The sequence below is a fragment of the Trachypithecus francoisi genome, unplaced genomic scaffold, assembly GCF_009764315.1.
Source record: "Trachypithecus francoisi isolate TF-2019V2 unplaced genomic scaffold, Tfra_2.0 Lachesis_group0, whole genome shotgun sequence".
NCBI classification, from domain to species: domain Eukaryota; kingdom Metazoa; phylum Chordata; class Mammalia; order Primates; family Cercopithecidae; genus Trachypithecus; species Trachypithecus francoisi.
Window position 1 is genome coordinate 65,725,495 of NW_022681453.1, and position 17,886 is coordinate 65,743,380.

At 37.9% G+C, this 17,886-nt stretch overlaps 1 protein-coding gene across 4 annotated transcripts in view; it reads right to left on the reverse strand.

Moving 5' to 3' along the window:
- SEC22A (SEC22 homolog A, vesicle trafficking protein) overlaps nucleotides 1-17,886 on the reverse strand; it is a 74,575-nt gene that overhangs the window by 5,772 nt on the left and 50,917 nt on the right. For all 4 annotated transcript variants that reach the window (XM_033211006.1, XM_033211009.1, XM_033211008.1 and 1 more), the window contains exon 7: nucleotides 9,155-9,220. In XM_033211006.1, the coding sequence (XP_033066897.1) occupies nucleotides 9,155-9,220 (66 nt within the window). The remainder of the gene's footprint in view (nucleotides 1-9,154; nucleotides 9,221-17,886) is intronic.

Sequence of the window (17,886 nt, forward strand, 5' to 3'; positions counted from 1 at the left end):
CCGTGACCCACCCATACCCACACCATCAAATGCTGAGAGCCTAGAACATTGTAAGCAGATGTTCTAACCCTTCAGCGTGGCTTCAGAGAAGGCAGGTAGAAGCCAGGACTTTCATTCTCACTAGATGGCAATGAATCCCTCCTCTACCCACTTATTGTGGTATCAGTGGAGAACACGTGGGACTCTGGACATCCATCTTCACTTGACAGTAATAAGATAATTCATTTCTCATCAGTAACAAGACAGTGGGATTCTCATCAGAAACCACAGAGGCCAGAAAAAAAGTAGAACATTTCTCAAGGGCTGAAAGAAAAAATTGCTGCCAAATTCAGAATTCTGTATTCAACAAAAATATCCTTCAGGAATAAAAGGAAAATAAAAACATTTATCAGATGAAAGATTAAGATAATTTGTTGCTAGCAGATCTACCATAAAAGAATGGTTAGAGGAAGCTCTCTAAATAGAAAGAAAACAATAAGATGGAATCTTGAAATGTGGGGAAAGAAAAAAGGACATGGTATGCAAAAACATGGGTAAATACAATAGGCTTTCATTTTCCTCGAGTTTTCCAAATTATGTTTGATGGTTAAAACAAAAATCATTATAACACTGGCTATATGTGGTTCTAAATATATGTGGAGGAAATATCTGAGCCAATTATAAATAGGGGAGAGCAAAAACACATCTAGGGAGATAAGGTGTCTTGAACTAGTAAAATGTTGACACCAGAAGACCATAAAGAGTTAAGTATGTATTACATGATGCCTACAGCAATCATTTAAAAAGCTACACAAATAGATATACTAAAAAATACCACAGATAAACTGAAATGGAATTCTTTTAAAATGTTAAAGTAATTCACAGGAAAATAAAGAAAAAAAAGAAAAATGAAAAAAACAAAACAAAAAATAAGCCCTAACATATCCATAATTACATTAACTATAAATGACTTAAGTACAGCAATGAAAAGACACAGATTGGCAGGGTGGATTAAAAAACATGAATCAACTCTATGCTGTCTGTCAGAAACTCTCTTTAAATAACATAGGAAAGTAAAGGATGGAAAAGGATATATCACATAAACAGTAATCAAAAGAAAGCAAAAGTGTCTATATTGATACCAGATAAATATCAAAATATTTCCAAGCAAAGAAAATAACCAGGGACAGAGAGGAACATATATAATGATAAATGGGCCCATCCACCAAGAAGACACAGCAATCCTAAATGTGTACGAACAAAACAACATAGCTACAAAATACATGAAGCAATAGAACTGAAGTACAAAATGGAAAAATCTATAATCCAATACTCTTTTCTAGCCAACTGGTATAACACTAGACAGAAAATCAGCAAGAATATAGAACTTGACAATACCAAGCAACACGATCTAAACATTTACAGAACACACTCACCCAATAACAGCAGAATACACATTCTGTTCAAGTGGCTATGGAACATATAACAAGACAGACCATACTTTGGGGCCATAAAAGAAACCTCAACAAATTTAAAAGAAGTGAAATCACACAATGTGTGTTCTCTGATCACAATGGAATCAAACTAGGAATCAGTAATGGTAAGATAACAAGAAAATCTTCAAACATTTAGAAGTGAAACGATGCAATTCTAAATAATCCACAGGTCAAAGAGGAAGTCTTAAGGAAATTTTAAAAATTATTAAGAGAAAATGAAAATAAAACATACCAAATTTATGGAATACAGCTAAAGAAGTGCTAAGATGGAAATCTTTAGGAGTTAGTGCATACATTATAAAAAAGAAAATTCTCAAACCAATCATGTAAGCGCCTACTTCAAGAACCTAGAAAAAGAACAAAATAAATGCAAAGCAGGCATATGGAAGAAAATAGTAAAGATAAAAGCAGAAATCAATAAAATTGAAACCAGAAAAACAGCAAGAAAAAACAAAGAAATAAAGATCTGGCTCATGAAAAGATCAATAAAATTAACAAGTAAGACTGACAAAGAAAAAGAGGGAACATGCAAATTACCATTATCAGGAATGAAACAGGGGATATCACTACAGACCCTGCAGACATCAAAAGGCCAATAAGAGAATACTGCAACCAACTCTAAACACATAAATTTGATAACTTAGATAACATGGACCATTTCCTCAAAAAACACAAACTACCATAAATTCACTCAACATGAAACATAATTTGAATAGTTCTATAACTACTAAGAAAATTTATGACGAGTTATACTGCTACAGTAATCAACACTATGTTGTGGTACTGGTGGAAGGATAGACCAAAAAATCAATGCAACAAAATACAGAACCCGGAAATAATCTCACACAAGTATGTCCAGCTGATTTTTTACGAAGGTGCAAAAGCAATTTAATGGAGGAAAAAAATTGCCTTTACCATAGATGGTGCTGGAACAATATAGACAAAGGAACCTTGGTTTAAGCTATCTAACTCTCACATCTCATACAAAAATTAACTCAAAATGGATCACAAATGTAAAATATAAAACTGTAATAAAAGGTCTAGAAAAAACATAGTAGAGAAACTAAGGGTAGGCAAAGAGCTCTTAGACTTGACCACCACAAGCATGACCAATAAAAGGAAAAATTGATCAACTGAACTTTATCAAAATTAAAAACTTTTGTTCTGTGAAGAACCCTGTTAAGAGGATGAAAAGACAAGATACAGACTGATCTGAAACTATTTTTTTTTAAACATAGACTGGGAAAGGGTATCTGCACACTTCCTTTCTGACAAAGGATTAGTATCTAGAATATACAGTTGTCCCTCAGTATCCATAGGTTTCAGGACCTCCCTCAGATATCAACATTTGTGGATGTTCAAGTCTCTGATATAAAATGGCACAATATTTGCATTTAACCCTTATGCACATCCTATTGTATACTTTAAATAATCTCTAGATTACTTATAATACCTAATACAATGTAAATGCTATTATACTATATTCTTTAGGGAATGACAAAAAATAAAAGTCTGTACATGTTTAGTATGGATGCAATATTTTTCCAAGTATTTTCAATTCATGGTTGGTTTAATCCACGAACGCAGAACCCACAAATACAAAGGGTCAATTGTATGAAAAACTCTAAGAAAAACAGTGAAAAAACAAATAATCCAATTAGAAAACAAGCAAGGCCGGGCACGGTGGCTCACGCCTATAATCCTAGCACTTTGGGAGGCCGAGGTGGGTGGATCACCTGAGGTTAGGAGTTCAAGACCAGCCTGGTCAACATGGTGAAATCCCATCTCTACAAAAAAAAAAAACCAAAAACCAAAAAACAAAAATTGGCTGGGCATGATGGTGGGTGCCTGTAATCCTAGCTATTCAGGAAGCTAAGGCAGAAGAATCGCTTAAACCCGGGAGGCAGAGGTTGCAGTGAGCCGAGAGCATGCCATTGCACTTCACCCTGGGTGACAGAGCGAGACTGTCTCAAAAAAAAAAAAAATCAAAAGATGTAGACATTTCACTGAAGATAATATACAAATGAAAAACACATGAAACAATGTTTAGCATCATTAGCTAATGATGTTAAACAATGCAAGTTAAAACCACAATGAGCTATCTCCACACAAGAGTGGCTAAAATAAAAAATAGTGACAATACCAAATGTTGGTGAGGATGCAGAGAAACTAGATCACTCACACATTGCTGGAAGGAATGTAAAATGGTAGTTACTCTGGAAAACAGTTTTTCAGTTTCTTAATAAAACTACCACATAACCTGGCAATTGTACTCCTAGGCATTTATCCCAAAGAAGTGAAGACTTATGTCCGCACAAAAACCTGCACATAAATGTCTATAGCAGCTTTATAATAGCCAACATTTTAAAACAACTCAGATATCCTTCAATAAGTAAATGAAGCTGGATGTTGTGGCTCACACCTGTAACCCTAGAGCTTTGTGGGGGCCGAGGTGGGAGGATTGCTTAAGGCCAGGAGTCCAAGACCAGCCTGGGCAACATCGCAAGATCCCATCTCTACAAAAATAAGTTAGAGAATTAGCTGGGTGTGGTGGCACACACCTATAGTCCTATCTACTCAGGAGTTTGAGCCCAGTTCAAAGCTGCAGTAAGGCTATGATTACACTACTGCACTCTAGCCTAGGTGACAGAGCAAGACCCTGTCTTTAAAAAAAAAAAAAAGGAACAAATCATTGATACATATCATGGAATACTACTCAGCAATAAAAAGCAACAAATAATTGATTATGCAACAACTTGGCTCAATCTCCAGAGAATTATGCTGAGTAAAAAAAATGCCTATCTGGCTCATGTCTGTAATCCCAGCACTTTGGGAGGCTGAGGTGGGCGGATCACAAGGTCAGAAGTTCAAGACCAGCCTGACCAACATGGTGAAACCCCATCGCTACTAAAAATACAAAAATTAGCCAAGCATAGTGGCACATGCCTGTAATCCCAGCTACTCAGGATGCTGAGGCAGGAGAACTGCTTGAACCCAGAAGGCGGAGGTTGCAGTGAGCCAAGATTGTGCCACTGTACTCCAGCTTGGGTGACAGAGCAAGACTCCATCCCCCAAACAAATAAACAAACAACAACAACAACAAAATGCCTATCACAAAAGGTTACTGTTACGGACTAAATGTTTGTGTCTTCTCTAAATTCAAATGTTGAAGCCTTTAATCCCTAATGTGATGGTATTAGGAGCTGGGGCCTTTGGGAGGTAATTAGGTTTAGACAAAGTCATGAGGGCGGAGCCCCCATAATGGAATCAATGACCATGTAAAAGGAGGAAGAGCTTTCAGCACTTTCTCTGTGTGAGGATATACTAAGAAGGCAGCCTTCTGCAAGCCAGGAAAAGGGCCCTCAGCAAGAACGTGATCTGCCAGCATCTGGAATTTGGACTTCCCAGATTCCAGAACCATGAGAAAGAAACGTCTGTTGTTTAAGCCACCCAATCTATGGTATTTTCTTATAGCATTCTGAAGTATGCCAGTTATATACTATATAATTCCATTTATATAATGTCCTTAAAATGAGAAAATTCTAGAAATGGAGAACTCGTTAGTAATTGCCAGAGATTAAGGAGGAGTTAGATTAAGGAAGAGGGTATAGCTATAAAAAGGCACCATGAGGGATCCCTGTGGGGAGAGGAATGTTCTGTATCTTGACTATATCAGTATCAATACTCTGGTTGTGATACTGTTTTACATAGTTTTGGAAGATAGTAACATTGGGGGAAACCAGGTAAACAGTACATAAGATCTCTCTTGCAACGCCATGTAAATCTGCAATCATCCCAAAATAAAAAGTTTAATTAGAAAAACTTTACCCATACATATATGTCTGAAACTTACTTTATAAACAACAACAGAAGCTCCTTGGCTTATGATAGGGTCACATCCTGATATAGTCATTATAAGCTGAAAATATCCTAAGTTAAAAATGTATTTAATACAATTAACCTACCAAACATCATAGCTTAGCCTAGCTTACCTTAAACACGCTCAAAACTTTGGCCTACAGTTGGGCAAAATCATCTAATACAAAGCCTGTTTTATTAAAATATGTTCATTGTCTCCTATAATTTATTGAATAGTGTGCTGAAACCAGTATGGTCATGTGAGTACCTGAAACATAGCTTCTATTGAATGCATATCACTTTTGCATCATTATAAAGTTAAAAACGTTCCAAGTCGGGCATGGTCTGTTTGTACACGCCATGCGCACACACATATAAAGAGGGAGTGAGATAAAGAAGGTGTTGCAAGATGTTAATAATTGATGACTCTAAGTATACTGGTTTTTCAACTTTTTGGTAAGTTTCAAGTTTTCAAAGTAAAACACTGAGGGAACAGGAAGAGTCTCTAGTTTCTTCACTGATCCTTTGCTCTATTTGAAATGTTCCATATCAAGATTAATCCTATCAGGCTGAGCTTCAGGCTTCCATAAGCACCTGCATCCTGATGAAAAAGGTGACAAACAATGTAGTAATGGCTTTTCAGATCTGATCTAAAGAGGATTTAAAAATATCCTGACAACTGAACACAGAGCATGTTATATGGTAAAACATAATTACTTAAGTCTTACTGTGGGGGGGAAAAAACAGCATTATTATCACCCTGCTCATATTTAGAAAACAGGAAGTTTCATGCCTTTCAATGTGAAGGAAATTAGTTTTCTTCTTTTCTTTTTCAAAACATGAATTTATTTAATTCTCTCAAGTAAAAGAACACCTGAGTGACACCACTCTACCATGAGGCAACTCTCAGAACTACGTGAGGCTGTTCTGGCAAATATAACAGAGGTGTGCATATCTATAGCCTGGTAGTCAAGTGCTCTGAAGTCACAGAGATCTGGGTTCAAGTCACTAACAAGCTATAAGAACTGTCTATACCTCAGTGAGGAGGATATAATGGTATATCCTCCTTTTTGTGAGGCTTTAATGGTACAATGAATATAAAAGGCTTAACACAAAATAAGAGCTCAATACATTCTGCCATTATTACTAAGAATTTACAATTACTTAAGACAAAGCAACCAAAACTTATATTTTATAAGAATGATTATTCATAAAATTATATTAAAGCTAATACCTCAGTTTTAGATAAAAATCAAATGAGATCATGTGTATAGTTATAAAACTGAGTTTATTACATTATAAAAATTATGCAAATTAGGAATTTTGCCTAGAGACAGTATGATATAGTAGACAGAACACAATACTCAAAATCAGAGACCCAGAGTTAAGTCCTAACTCTACTGCTTTCTGACTATGTGATCTCAGAACAGTACTGAAACTGCCTCAGTTTTCTCACTTTAAAAAATGAGATATTAGCCGGGCGCAGCGGCTCACGCCTGTAATCCCAGCACTTTTTGGGAGGTGGAGGCGGGCAAATCATGAGGTCAGGAGACCGAGACCATCTTGGCTAACATGGTGAAACTCCATCTCTACTAAAAATATAAAATATTAGCTGGGCATGGTGGCGGGCACCTGTAGTCCCAGCTACTCGCGAGGCTAAGGCAGGAGAATGGTGTGAACCCGGGAGGCAGAGCTTGCAGCGAGCCAAGATTGCGCCACTGCACTCCAGCCTGGGCGACATAGCAAGACTCTGTCTCAAAAAAAAAAAAAAGAAAAGAGATATTATTTTTTCGTGACAGGATAGAAATTAAAATAGAAAATACAAGAGGCCGGGCATGGTGGCTCACGCCTGTAATCCCAGCACTTTGGGAGACCGAGGCGGGTGGATCTTGAGGTCAGAAGATCAAGACCATCCTGGCTAACACGGTGAAACCCCGTCTCTACTAAAAATACAAAAAAAAAAAAAAAATAGCTGGGCGTGGTGATGGGCGCCTGTAGTCCCAGCTACTTGGGAGGCTGAAGCAGGAGAATGGCCTGAACCCGGGAGGTGGAGCTTGCAGTGAGCCGAGATTGCACCACTGCACTCCAGCCTGGGTGACAGAGCAAGACTCCGTCTCAGAAAAAAAAAAAAAAAAAAGAAAAGAAAAAATATATACAAGAATATTTCATAAAATTAAAGCACTATGTGACATTAACAAATGTAAGTTTTCACATTTCCTGCATGAAATGTCATTCATCATTATTAAATGTCAGATTTGACAGAAAATTTCTGAAGATAATATAAGTGGTTAAGAAAATCAAGCAATTTTTTGACTAGGCGCGGTGGCTCATGCCTATAATCCTAGCACTTTGGGAGGCCAAGGAGGGCAGATCATGAGGTCAGGATATCGAGACCATCCTGGCTAACATGGTGAAATCCCATCTCTACTAAAAATCGAAAAAACTAGCTGGGTGTGGTGGCAGGTGCCTGTAGTCCTGGCTACTCGGGAGGGTGAGGCAGGAGAATGGTGTGAACCCCGGAGGCAGAGCTTGCAGTGAGCCGAGATTGCGCCACTGCACTCCAGATTCCATTTCAAAAAAAAAAAAACAAGCAGTTTTAAAAAATGGGGCTACTGGAACTAAAATGTCTACTGTCTTTACGTAAAAGTCAAATACATATATTCAAAATATGTCCCTAAAGACGTCCACTGAACTTTAGGTAGTCTTATATTTGCAGTTCTGACTCTTAACATTAATTTTTTTTTTATTCAAGCTACAAAAATGTGTCACTTATAAAAAAAGTTAGGTCAAAATGCCTTGCTTGCTGTAACATGTTTTAACAAAGACATTCTTGCATTTGGGTAACCGGTAACTTCCTTTCCTACAAATGTGTACCTCCTCTGGCTTTGGAAATGTGACTATCAGTCTCCATGTCACCCAGGTGCAAAATCTCTTCCCTCCTTAAGTTTCATAGTCTTCAAGTCCCAGTGAGTCTTCCTTCTCAATGTCTATTTTTTTCTATCCTCACTGCCATTACGATATGCTGGCTTGCATTACTTTCTACTTGTAGCAATAATTTCAAACCATTTCCTTGCTTCCAGTCTCTCTGCTCTTATAGTCCATTCTATTCATTACTGCTAAATTGAATCCGAAAATCCTGCTTTTGCTGTGCCACTCTCTACTCAAAAACTTCCCCCCAAATACAAAATCCTCAGCCTAGAGTATAAGCAGAACCTGGAAGCTGAATGATCAAACACCAGAAAATCTGATAGTCTTTTTTTTTTTTTTTTTTTTTTGAGATATAGTCTTGCTCTGTTGCCCAGACTGAAGTGCAGTGGCGTGATCTCAGCTCACTGCGACCTCCACCTCCTGGGTTCAAGCAATTCTCCTGTCTCAGCCTCCCAAGTAGCTGGGACTACAGACATCCATCACCACGCCCGGCTAATTTTTGTATTTTTAGTAGAGGCAAGGTTTTACCATGTCGGCCAGCTGGCCTTGAACTCCTGACCTCAAGTGATCTGCCCAGCTCGGCCTCCCAAAGTACTGGGATTACAGGCATGAGTCACCACACCCAGCCTAGGAGTGGTCTTTACTACCACAGGCAGATGACATACCACCACTGAAGCCTCAGCACACGAAAAAGGTTAACATCAGGTTCACTGGGATCTATGTCCACTCAAAATGGAGATGTAGGTCACAAAGTTAAAAGAGGCTCAAATTAAAAGAGAAGCAAAGAACTCAGAGTTTTAATAATTTATTTAAAATGCACAATCAATTGTTAGAATTGATACCTGAAATAAACAATAATGGAAAGTGTTTCTTTAAAATGGAAGAAAACCTACCTGGTAAAGACAGGCTGCTGTTCCAAGGAAAAATGCAATGATGTAATTAAAATCATCACCATCACTCTGCAAAAGGAAAATAAAAGATTATTTTTGTTTCTGGTGGGAGCCCATTTCCAGAAACAATCCATCAAGATAGGCTATAACAATGTTTACACACAGTCAAAATTGTCACACACTGGTATATAAAAATTCTCAAGAGTCCTAAAATGAAAACATAAAGCACATTCTAAGGCCTAAAGAGTGTGAGGTAGAGGTACAAGTGTTCCTCTACATTTTGGCCACCCCCATCAATTTCATTCCACTCAAAAAAGGAAAACCACTGGGGAAAAGTTCTGACATACTGTTAAAAGCCTCTCATCCTACTACTAAAAAAATCACGTACAAATGTACAACGCCCCAGTGGCTGACAAAGTTACTCTGGCTCACTAGGGTTATTACTTGACTCAAATACTGACAAACTTTACTACTAGTAAGTATATCACCGAATTGTCCAATAAAGTAATTTGATACGATTTTCTAAAAAACTGTGAAAACTGAAAAGCTACTATCCACTAGAGTGTGCTAAATCCCAATGAGAAAAATTAAGACTAATCAGTCTTGCATGCTATGCTTGAAAAACAGCCACCCAGAGGAAAAACAGATACCTCATGCATAGAATGTCTCTGAAAAGAAAACTAATGGAGACAGGTAACAACTCATGCTTTCGTATTCCTTTCTGGTTCTTCTTAAATATCCACATTATCAACTTCTTTCAATGTTTTTATACAGCAAAACATAAAGTCCAGACAGGAGCATTACACATTTTTTTTCTTCCAGGCAGGAGCATTAATTTGGCCCTTTTCTTATATTAGAGAGAAAAAAATCTCTTTATACAATGAAAATTTCTACAAGACACAGAAGAGTATCTCATTATCATTTCTTCATAAAATAGTATAAAGGGAAAATTCCTTTTGCACTGGTTATTGGGCAACAGAACTGACTGTAAGGCAGAGGAAAGCTGGCTTATCCTCGTGAGAAGATCTTAAAATAGGAACCACTCATCTGTCTGGGATGCTCAGGCCTGCTGCACCCCAGAGACAAGGAAGGTCAACGTGAAACCTTTCCAGTGTAATAATTCTAAAACCTTACATAAGTTCTGCTTGATTATTTTTTCTTTAGTCCTTTAGTTTTTAAATGACCTTTTTTCTGATTATAAAAGTTCATGTTCATTGTAAAGAATCTGGAAAATACAGCCTATACAAAAAAGAAATTAATATAACCTATAAATGCTACAACTCTGGGAAAATTACTTCTAACCTTTTCATGTATTTCCTTCCAGTCTTTTCTGTGTATGTAGACACACTTTAAAAAAATAGATTGATACTTTCTTATACTACTTTTTAGTACTTCACATTACATCATAAACACTTTCCCAAGACAGTAAATATTCCTCAACCACACAATTTGTAATGATTATATAACCTTTAATTGTGGGGATATACCATAATTTATTGTCCTACAATTGGATATTGTATTTTTTCTCTAAATTTAGACTTTCTAACTCTCTTAATCACCCTTTTTCTCTTTCTCCTTTCCTTCATTTTTTTTTTTTTTTTTTTAATTTATGAGATGGAGTATTGCTCTGTCACCCAGGCTGGAGTGCAGTGGAGTGATCTTGGCTCACTGCAACCTCTACCTCCCAGGTTCAAGTGATTCTCCTGCCTCAGACTCCCAAGTAGTTGGGACTACAGGGGCGTGCCACCATGCTTGGCTAAGTTTTTTTTGTATTTTTAGTAGACATGGGGTTTCACTGTATTAGCCAGGATGGTCTCGATCTCCTGACCTTGTGATCTGCCCGCCTCAGCCTCCCAAAGTGCTGAGACTACAGGCGTGAACCAACACGCCCAGCCTTTGTTTATTTTGAGACTGAGTCTCGTTCTATCACCCAGGCTAGAGTGCAGTGGCACGATCTCGGCTCACTGCAACCTCTGCTTCCCACATTCACACAATTCTCCTGCTTTAGCCTCCCAAGTATCTGGGATTACAGGCACCCGCCACTATGCCTGGCCAATTTTTGTATTTTTTAGTAGAATGCAGGGTTTCACCATGTTGACCAGGCTGGTCTTGAACTCCTGACCTCAAGTGATCTGCCTGCCTCGGCCCCCGAAAATGTTGGGATTACAGGCGTGAGCCACTGCGTCTAGCCTTAAATGCCTTTAAAACACTTAGGAGCATTTTTCTACAGTCAGTCAGACTTGGGTTCGAATCTTTACTTACAATCTGGGGCAGCTACTTAACTTTAATTTCTTCTTTTGAAAACTAAAGGTTGTAGAGATTAAGTGAAATAACATTTGCAAATACAAAATACAAAGAAAAGTAACTGGTACATAGTAAATACTCAGAAACATTCACTAGCTCCTCTCTCCCTGGGGTTACTGTCTGCGTCATTTGAAAAATCTTTAATTGATAAAGAGAAGACTGCCTATTAGCATATTCTTCCATTTAATAAATATTTATTAAGCATTTACAAGCCAGGTACTTTGTTACTATCCCTAGTACAGACAAGAGTTAAGTCCGGCCAGCACAGTGGCTCAAGCCTGTAATCCCAGCACTTTGGGAGGCTGAGGCGGGCGGATCACGAGGTCAGGAGATGGAGACCATCCTGGCTAACACGGTGAAACCCCATCTCTACTAAAAATACAAAAAAATTAGCTGGGCATGGTGGCAGGTGCCTGTAGTCCCAGCTACTCAGGGAGGCTGAGGCAGGAGAATGACGTGAACCCGGGAGATGGAGCTTGCAGTGAGCCAAGGTTGCGCCACTGCACTCCAGCCTGGGTGACAGAGCGAGACTCTGTCTCAAAAAAAAAAAGAAAAGAGTTAAGTCCACATCAACTTAAGGAGGTCACTCTAATTAAGAAGGCAGATACATAAATCAATAATTACCTTCCAAAGTAATAACTGATGGCACAGGTGTGTGTAGAGGATACTTAAGGGAGCCCAATGGAGACACATCTAATTCTGCATAGAGAAAAAAGAAAGGCCAAGGAAGGCTTCCTAAAGGGAGTAAAGCTTAAAGGCTGGGTCTTAAAGGCTGGTCTTAAAGGCTGAACCAGGTAGACAAGGTAGGAAGAGAATCAAAGGCAAAGGAATTAACGTGTACTGTGTCAAAGAGGGAGGAGATTAAGATGACTCAGAGGCTTCTGGTTTAGGCAACGCTTGAATGATACCATGCACTAAGTTGAGCGTATAGGAAGAAAAGTAATTCAAGAGCAGAAAATATTGAGCTCACTGTGGACATGCTATTCTGGAGTTGCTAGTGGGACATCCAAATAATTATATTTAGCAGATATTTCAGTCTGCTTCAGGAAAGAGTTTGATCCAGAGATCTAACTTGGCAGTCTTCTATTTTAATAGTAGTTAGTTAAATGAAAGACCTATGACAATCAAGTAAAAATCTCAATTCTTGATTAGCTCCTAGATTAGAGAGAGGAACAAAACACTACATAGAACATTCTGGGGGCAACTGTGGAAATTTGAATACAGATTTTCTATTAAGTAATACTATACCAATGTTAAATTTCTTTGGTGTGATTAAGAGGATTATGATTACGTAAAAGAATATCTTAGCCCTTAAGACATACATATTGAATTCAATTTTGGAATAAACTGAGATGATACCTACAATGTTAACTTTCAAATGACTCAGTGAAAAAAAAAAAAAAAAAAAAGAAAGGAGGAAAATGGTAGATAGGTATATGGGGTGGATGTTAATTCTACTGTTCTTTAAACTTTTCTATAACTTTGAATTATTTCAAAATAAGATGTTATGTGGTGCAGGGAAAGGAAAACACAAATATTTAATACAAAGTCAAGCAGCCACTAAAAAGAATAGAATAGGTCTCTGTGTACTGTGAAATAATCTCCTATATATTTTTAGACTTAAAAAGACGCAAGTTAGTATTGAGTATGCTATCATTTCTATAAAAACTTTTAAAGAATTGCATAAGTAAATATATAAATACCTATATACTAGCATATGCACATAATCTCCCTAGAAGGATGACTCTGAGGAAGAAAATTGGGAGAGAATTACCTTTCCGTAAAAATATCAACTCTTATAGGCTTTGAAATTTTTCAAGTGCATATTTTACTGCATGTGTGTGTGTGTTTATGTATATATATGTGTATTTTTCAAAAAGGCCATTATGAAAGTAACCAAGAAGAAGGCATGGAGTTGGAAGAATACAAAGCCAAGGACAGAATACTGGAGAATGCCACTATATAAAGGACAGGTGGAGGAAGAAAGTCTATCAAATAAACTGAGGAATAGGAAGAGAAACAAGGAAACAAAACAAAACAAAATGGGAGAAAATGGTTTCATAAAAATGAACGAATAAGAGATTTGTCAAGAAGAAAAATGTAAATACATTTTTTTTTTTTTTTTTTTTTTTGAGGTGGAGTCTCGCTCTGTCGCCCAGACTGGAGTGCAGTGGCCGGATCTCAGCTCACTGCAAGCTCCGTCTCCCGGGTTTTTACGCCATTCTCCTGCCTCAGCCTCCCGAGTAGCTGGGACTACAGGCGCCCGCCACCTCGCCCGGCTAGTTTTTGTATTTTTTAGTAGAGACGGGGTTTCACTGTGTTAGCCAGGATGGTCTCGATCTCCTGACCTCGTGATCCGCCCATCTCGGCCTCCCAAAGTGCTGGGATTACAGGCTTGAGCCACCGCGCCCGGCCGAAAAATGTAAATACATTAAACTATTAACAGTGATTTGTGTCTCTGTTTCCTGAAATAAAATTTATTTTTTGAAATTAAACAAGGAAATGTTTAAAAGGAAGAACATATTGATAGATGAGGCAGAGAGGGTACATAAGATAAGACTAAAGAGTAGCTGCTGTATTTGGCAATTGAAAGGACACTGGTGAGCTTAATGGTGGATATCTAAGAGAATTACAGGAGTAGAAAAGTCTTCATAGTAGACTAAGAAATAGAGGGCAAAGGAACAAGACAACAAACATATTCTACTCTCTCAAAAAATTAGAAGAGAGCATATGTAAAGAGGCTTTTTTGGTTTTGTTATTTTTTTGTTTTTTAAAGAACAGCAGGGCTGAGGGAAACGAGCCAGTAGGGAAGTGCAGATGAAACATAGGTGAAGGAATAGCCAGAGGTTGGAAGGTGGGCAGAGGACAGGAACAGGGACAAAAGTGGGAGTGGATAGTGGTGGGGAAACAGACAGGGAGGAAGGCAGAGGAGGGGAAGAAGAGGGCAGAGGTAAGGAGTTCCAATACAAATCTTTATGAATGTCACTATTCACCTTTAGGGGATACTAGAGTACCAATGTATTGCTCTGAAAAGAAGTAAATTTTCTTTTAAAGATGAGGATGGGGCCAGGGGCAGTGGCTCATGCTATAATCTTAGCACTCTGGGAGGCCAAGATGGGAGAACTGTTTGAGGCCAGGAGTTTAAGACCAACCTGGCCAATATAGCGACACCCTGTCTCTTTAAGAAAAAAAAAGATGAGGATGAAGGTCAACAAAAGCCTCATATAATAGCCACACAATGTATTAGGAGGATACTATTAAAATGTTTATAATAATTAGTGAACATTTACTTTTTAATCGTCAGTGAAAAAAAGGACATAATGGATATAGGTACCTATATGAAAATTTGGGGATAATTTTTATTTTATTCTTTATACATTTCACTCAATTCTTTTTTATGTTATTTTTATTTTATTTACTTATAACTTTTTTATTTTCTTTCTCCATTTTTTAATGTTATTTAATCTTTATTATCTTCTATTTCATGGCACTGTCCTGTATGATCCCCTAATTCTTTAACAATGAATTAGCATATAATCAGAAAAAATACTTTTATTTCTTTTGAATGAAAGTAGACACCACATCTTAGCATAGACATGTCACTAAATAAATGAAAAAGTTCTGTTAAGTATTAGCAGGGACATAATTTCTTTTTTTTTGAGATGGAGTCTTGCTCTGTCACCCAGGCTGGAGTGCAATGGCGTGATCTTCGGCTCACTACAACCTCCGCCTCCCGGGTTCAAGCAATTCTCCTGGCTCAGCCTCCCAAGTAACTGGGATTACAGGCCCCTGCCACCGCGCCCAGTTAATTTTTATATTTTTAGTAGAGATGGGGTTTCACCATATTGGCCAGGCTGGTCTCGAACTCCTGACCTCGCGATCCACCTGCCTTGGCCTCCCAAAGTGCTGGGATTACAAGCGTGAGCCACCGTGCCTGGCCAGCAGGGACATAATTTCTTTAAAAGGTATTAACAAGTCTATAGGAAAGAAGATAATAAATAAAAGCAAGTTGATGACTTCTGCTTTGTAGAAGCTTTTACAAACAATTTTAGAATCCGAGAAATCTTAGACTGTCTGTCCTAAGTCCTAAGAAATGGTCCCTGGGCTTATGTAGTCTAAAACTTTCATTTTGCAGAATTGCAAGATGAGATACAAGAAGGTAAAATAACCCATGCAGGGTCACAAAGTTAGTTACTGGCAGATGGGACCCAGGTATTTTAACTTCCAGGCCAGAATTTCTACTGAGATATCAGAAGATTCCATTTGTTTTCTAATGTGCCATATGCAAATTACTTTCAGGTTGGTATTAGCCTAATTAATGTAATCATTTCAAGGCTGATCCTTAAAGAAATACATGTAATATAAGCCAATATGATAAAAGTTTATGCCTTCATAAGGTATCAATTCACAAGAAACTTATTACCATCTCTAAACTCAGCAAAGTTAGGAAGTGAAAATACTCTAATTTATATATTACTGTGGACACCAAAATAAACTTATGAACTTAAAAATACTATATCCGGCCGGGCGCGGTGGCCCAAGCCTGTAATCCCAGCACTTTGGGAGGCCGAGACGGGCGGATCACGAGGTCAGAAGATCGAGACCATCCTGGCTAACACGGTGAAACCCCGTCTCTACTAAAAAATACAAAAAACTAGCCGGGCGAGGTGGCGGGCGCCTGTAGTCCCAGCTACTCGGGAGGCTGAGGCAGGAGAATGGCGTAAAAACCCGGGAGGCGGAGCTTGCAGTGAGCTGAGATCCGGCCACAGCACTCCAGCCTGGGCGACAGAGCGAGACTCCGTCTCAAAAAAAAAACAAAAAACAAAAAAAACTATATCCATCCTAAGCCTCCCCAGTCTAAACTTAGATACTAAGAACTTCAGTGCTACATATTTGAATAAATCCCTTGCTATCACCCTATGAGGCAGTTAATAATCTGGAAGAAACAAACTTGTGCTGAATCTTCAAACACCATTAATAATATATAAGAATGTTGATTCATGTGGGTCCTCAAATTTAAATGAGCCTCAAGATACTAGAGATAAATGTAGCAGCCATTTCTAGCATTCAAAAAGAGTGTTTAGAATTCATGGCTTTAAAAAAGTAAGCTTTAATGTCTATATATTACTCACACTCAGGAAATACATGACATATTTTCAGTCAGATCTAAAATTATAATTCCCAAATAAGTCCTTTGCTCTTAAATCAAGTATCAGAGAAGCAGTAAGCCCACTCAATCTCTGGTACTGCCCTTCCCCCTCCCCTATCACCACTGTGATATGAATAACACCACTGTAGGTAACTTCAAAATAGATAAAACTTTAAGTCCTGTGTCCTGGGATTTACACTCAAGTCTTCAGAGCAGACCACCTCAGAAAGTTCTACCTTTACTAACCAAAAATTATCTAGAGTGACATTTGAGATTATTCCTAATGAAAATGTAATGATCAACCAGAAAGAAGGCTAAGAGTATGTCTTAAGACTAATGGCTTTAGTGAAGATAAAAAGGATCTTTTATCCAATATAAGTGGTGAACAAGGATAAAACAGACTTCAATAAGGGAAAATTAAAAGTAAGAGACCTCTGGTTCCCAATTTTGTGTGTATTTTCTTTCAGGTTAAGTCGGGCTAAGGATGTACTTGGAAAATTACCCTAGTTTGCACTCCTGAACCTATCCGGTTTAAAGCTCTTAAGTTTATCATTGTATCCATTTACATTCTGACATTTCATTTTCTCCTTTTGTTCACTTATCATCCATTCCATCTTTTAGGACACAGAATCTTTACAAGGCAGATAATTCTAACACTAATATAGTGCTCCTTCATTTATCTTCACAGTGGGAAAAGGAAAGGAAAAATATTTCCAAACACCCGTCACCACAACATCGTACTCAATGCAGATATAAAGTCTTCAATAACTGGAACAATGGGAGTTTCTACTTTTGGTCAAGTGGATTTGCAAAGGTACTGATTTTCATTTAGGTGAGAGGATCAGAATTTGCTTGAAAATCTTTTAAAACTACCTATGAGTGACAAACTACTTGTGGACTACATTATCCCCAACTTTGTATTCTGTTGTTTCCTTGCTCCTCTGAGAATCACTCTCAGGAACCTCAACTACTAAATGAGCGTATGTGGAATACTTCAGGTGGGTTATGGCTGAACAGACTTTAAATGCTAAGGGAACACAGAGGCAGGTACCAATGTCCTCATTTTCCAGATAGCTAAGAATCCCATATGAACCAATTCACAGTTCCCTGAATCAGGTAAGTAAGAAATGTTAGAGTAATTTAGTCTAACACAAAAGAAAGGATTCTGTATCCACCATCAGAAACATACACAGAGTTCCCAAATTATAAATGACCTACTAATAAAGACCACTCTAACCTTTTCCCCATTCATAATTTATACCCCATGCTTCTTTCACCCTCC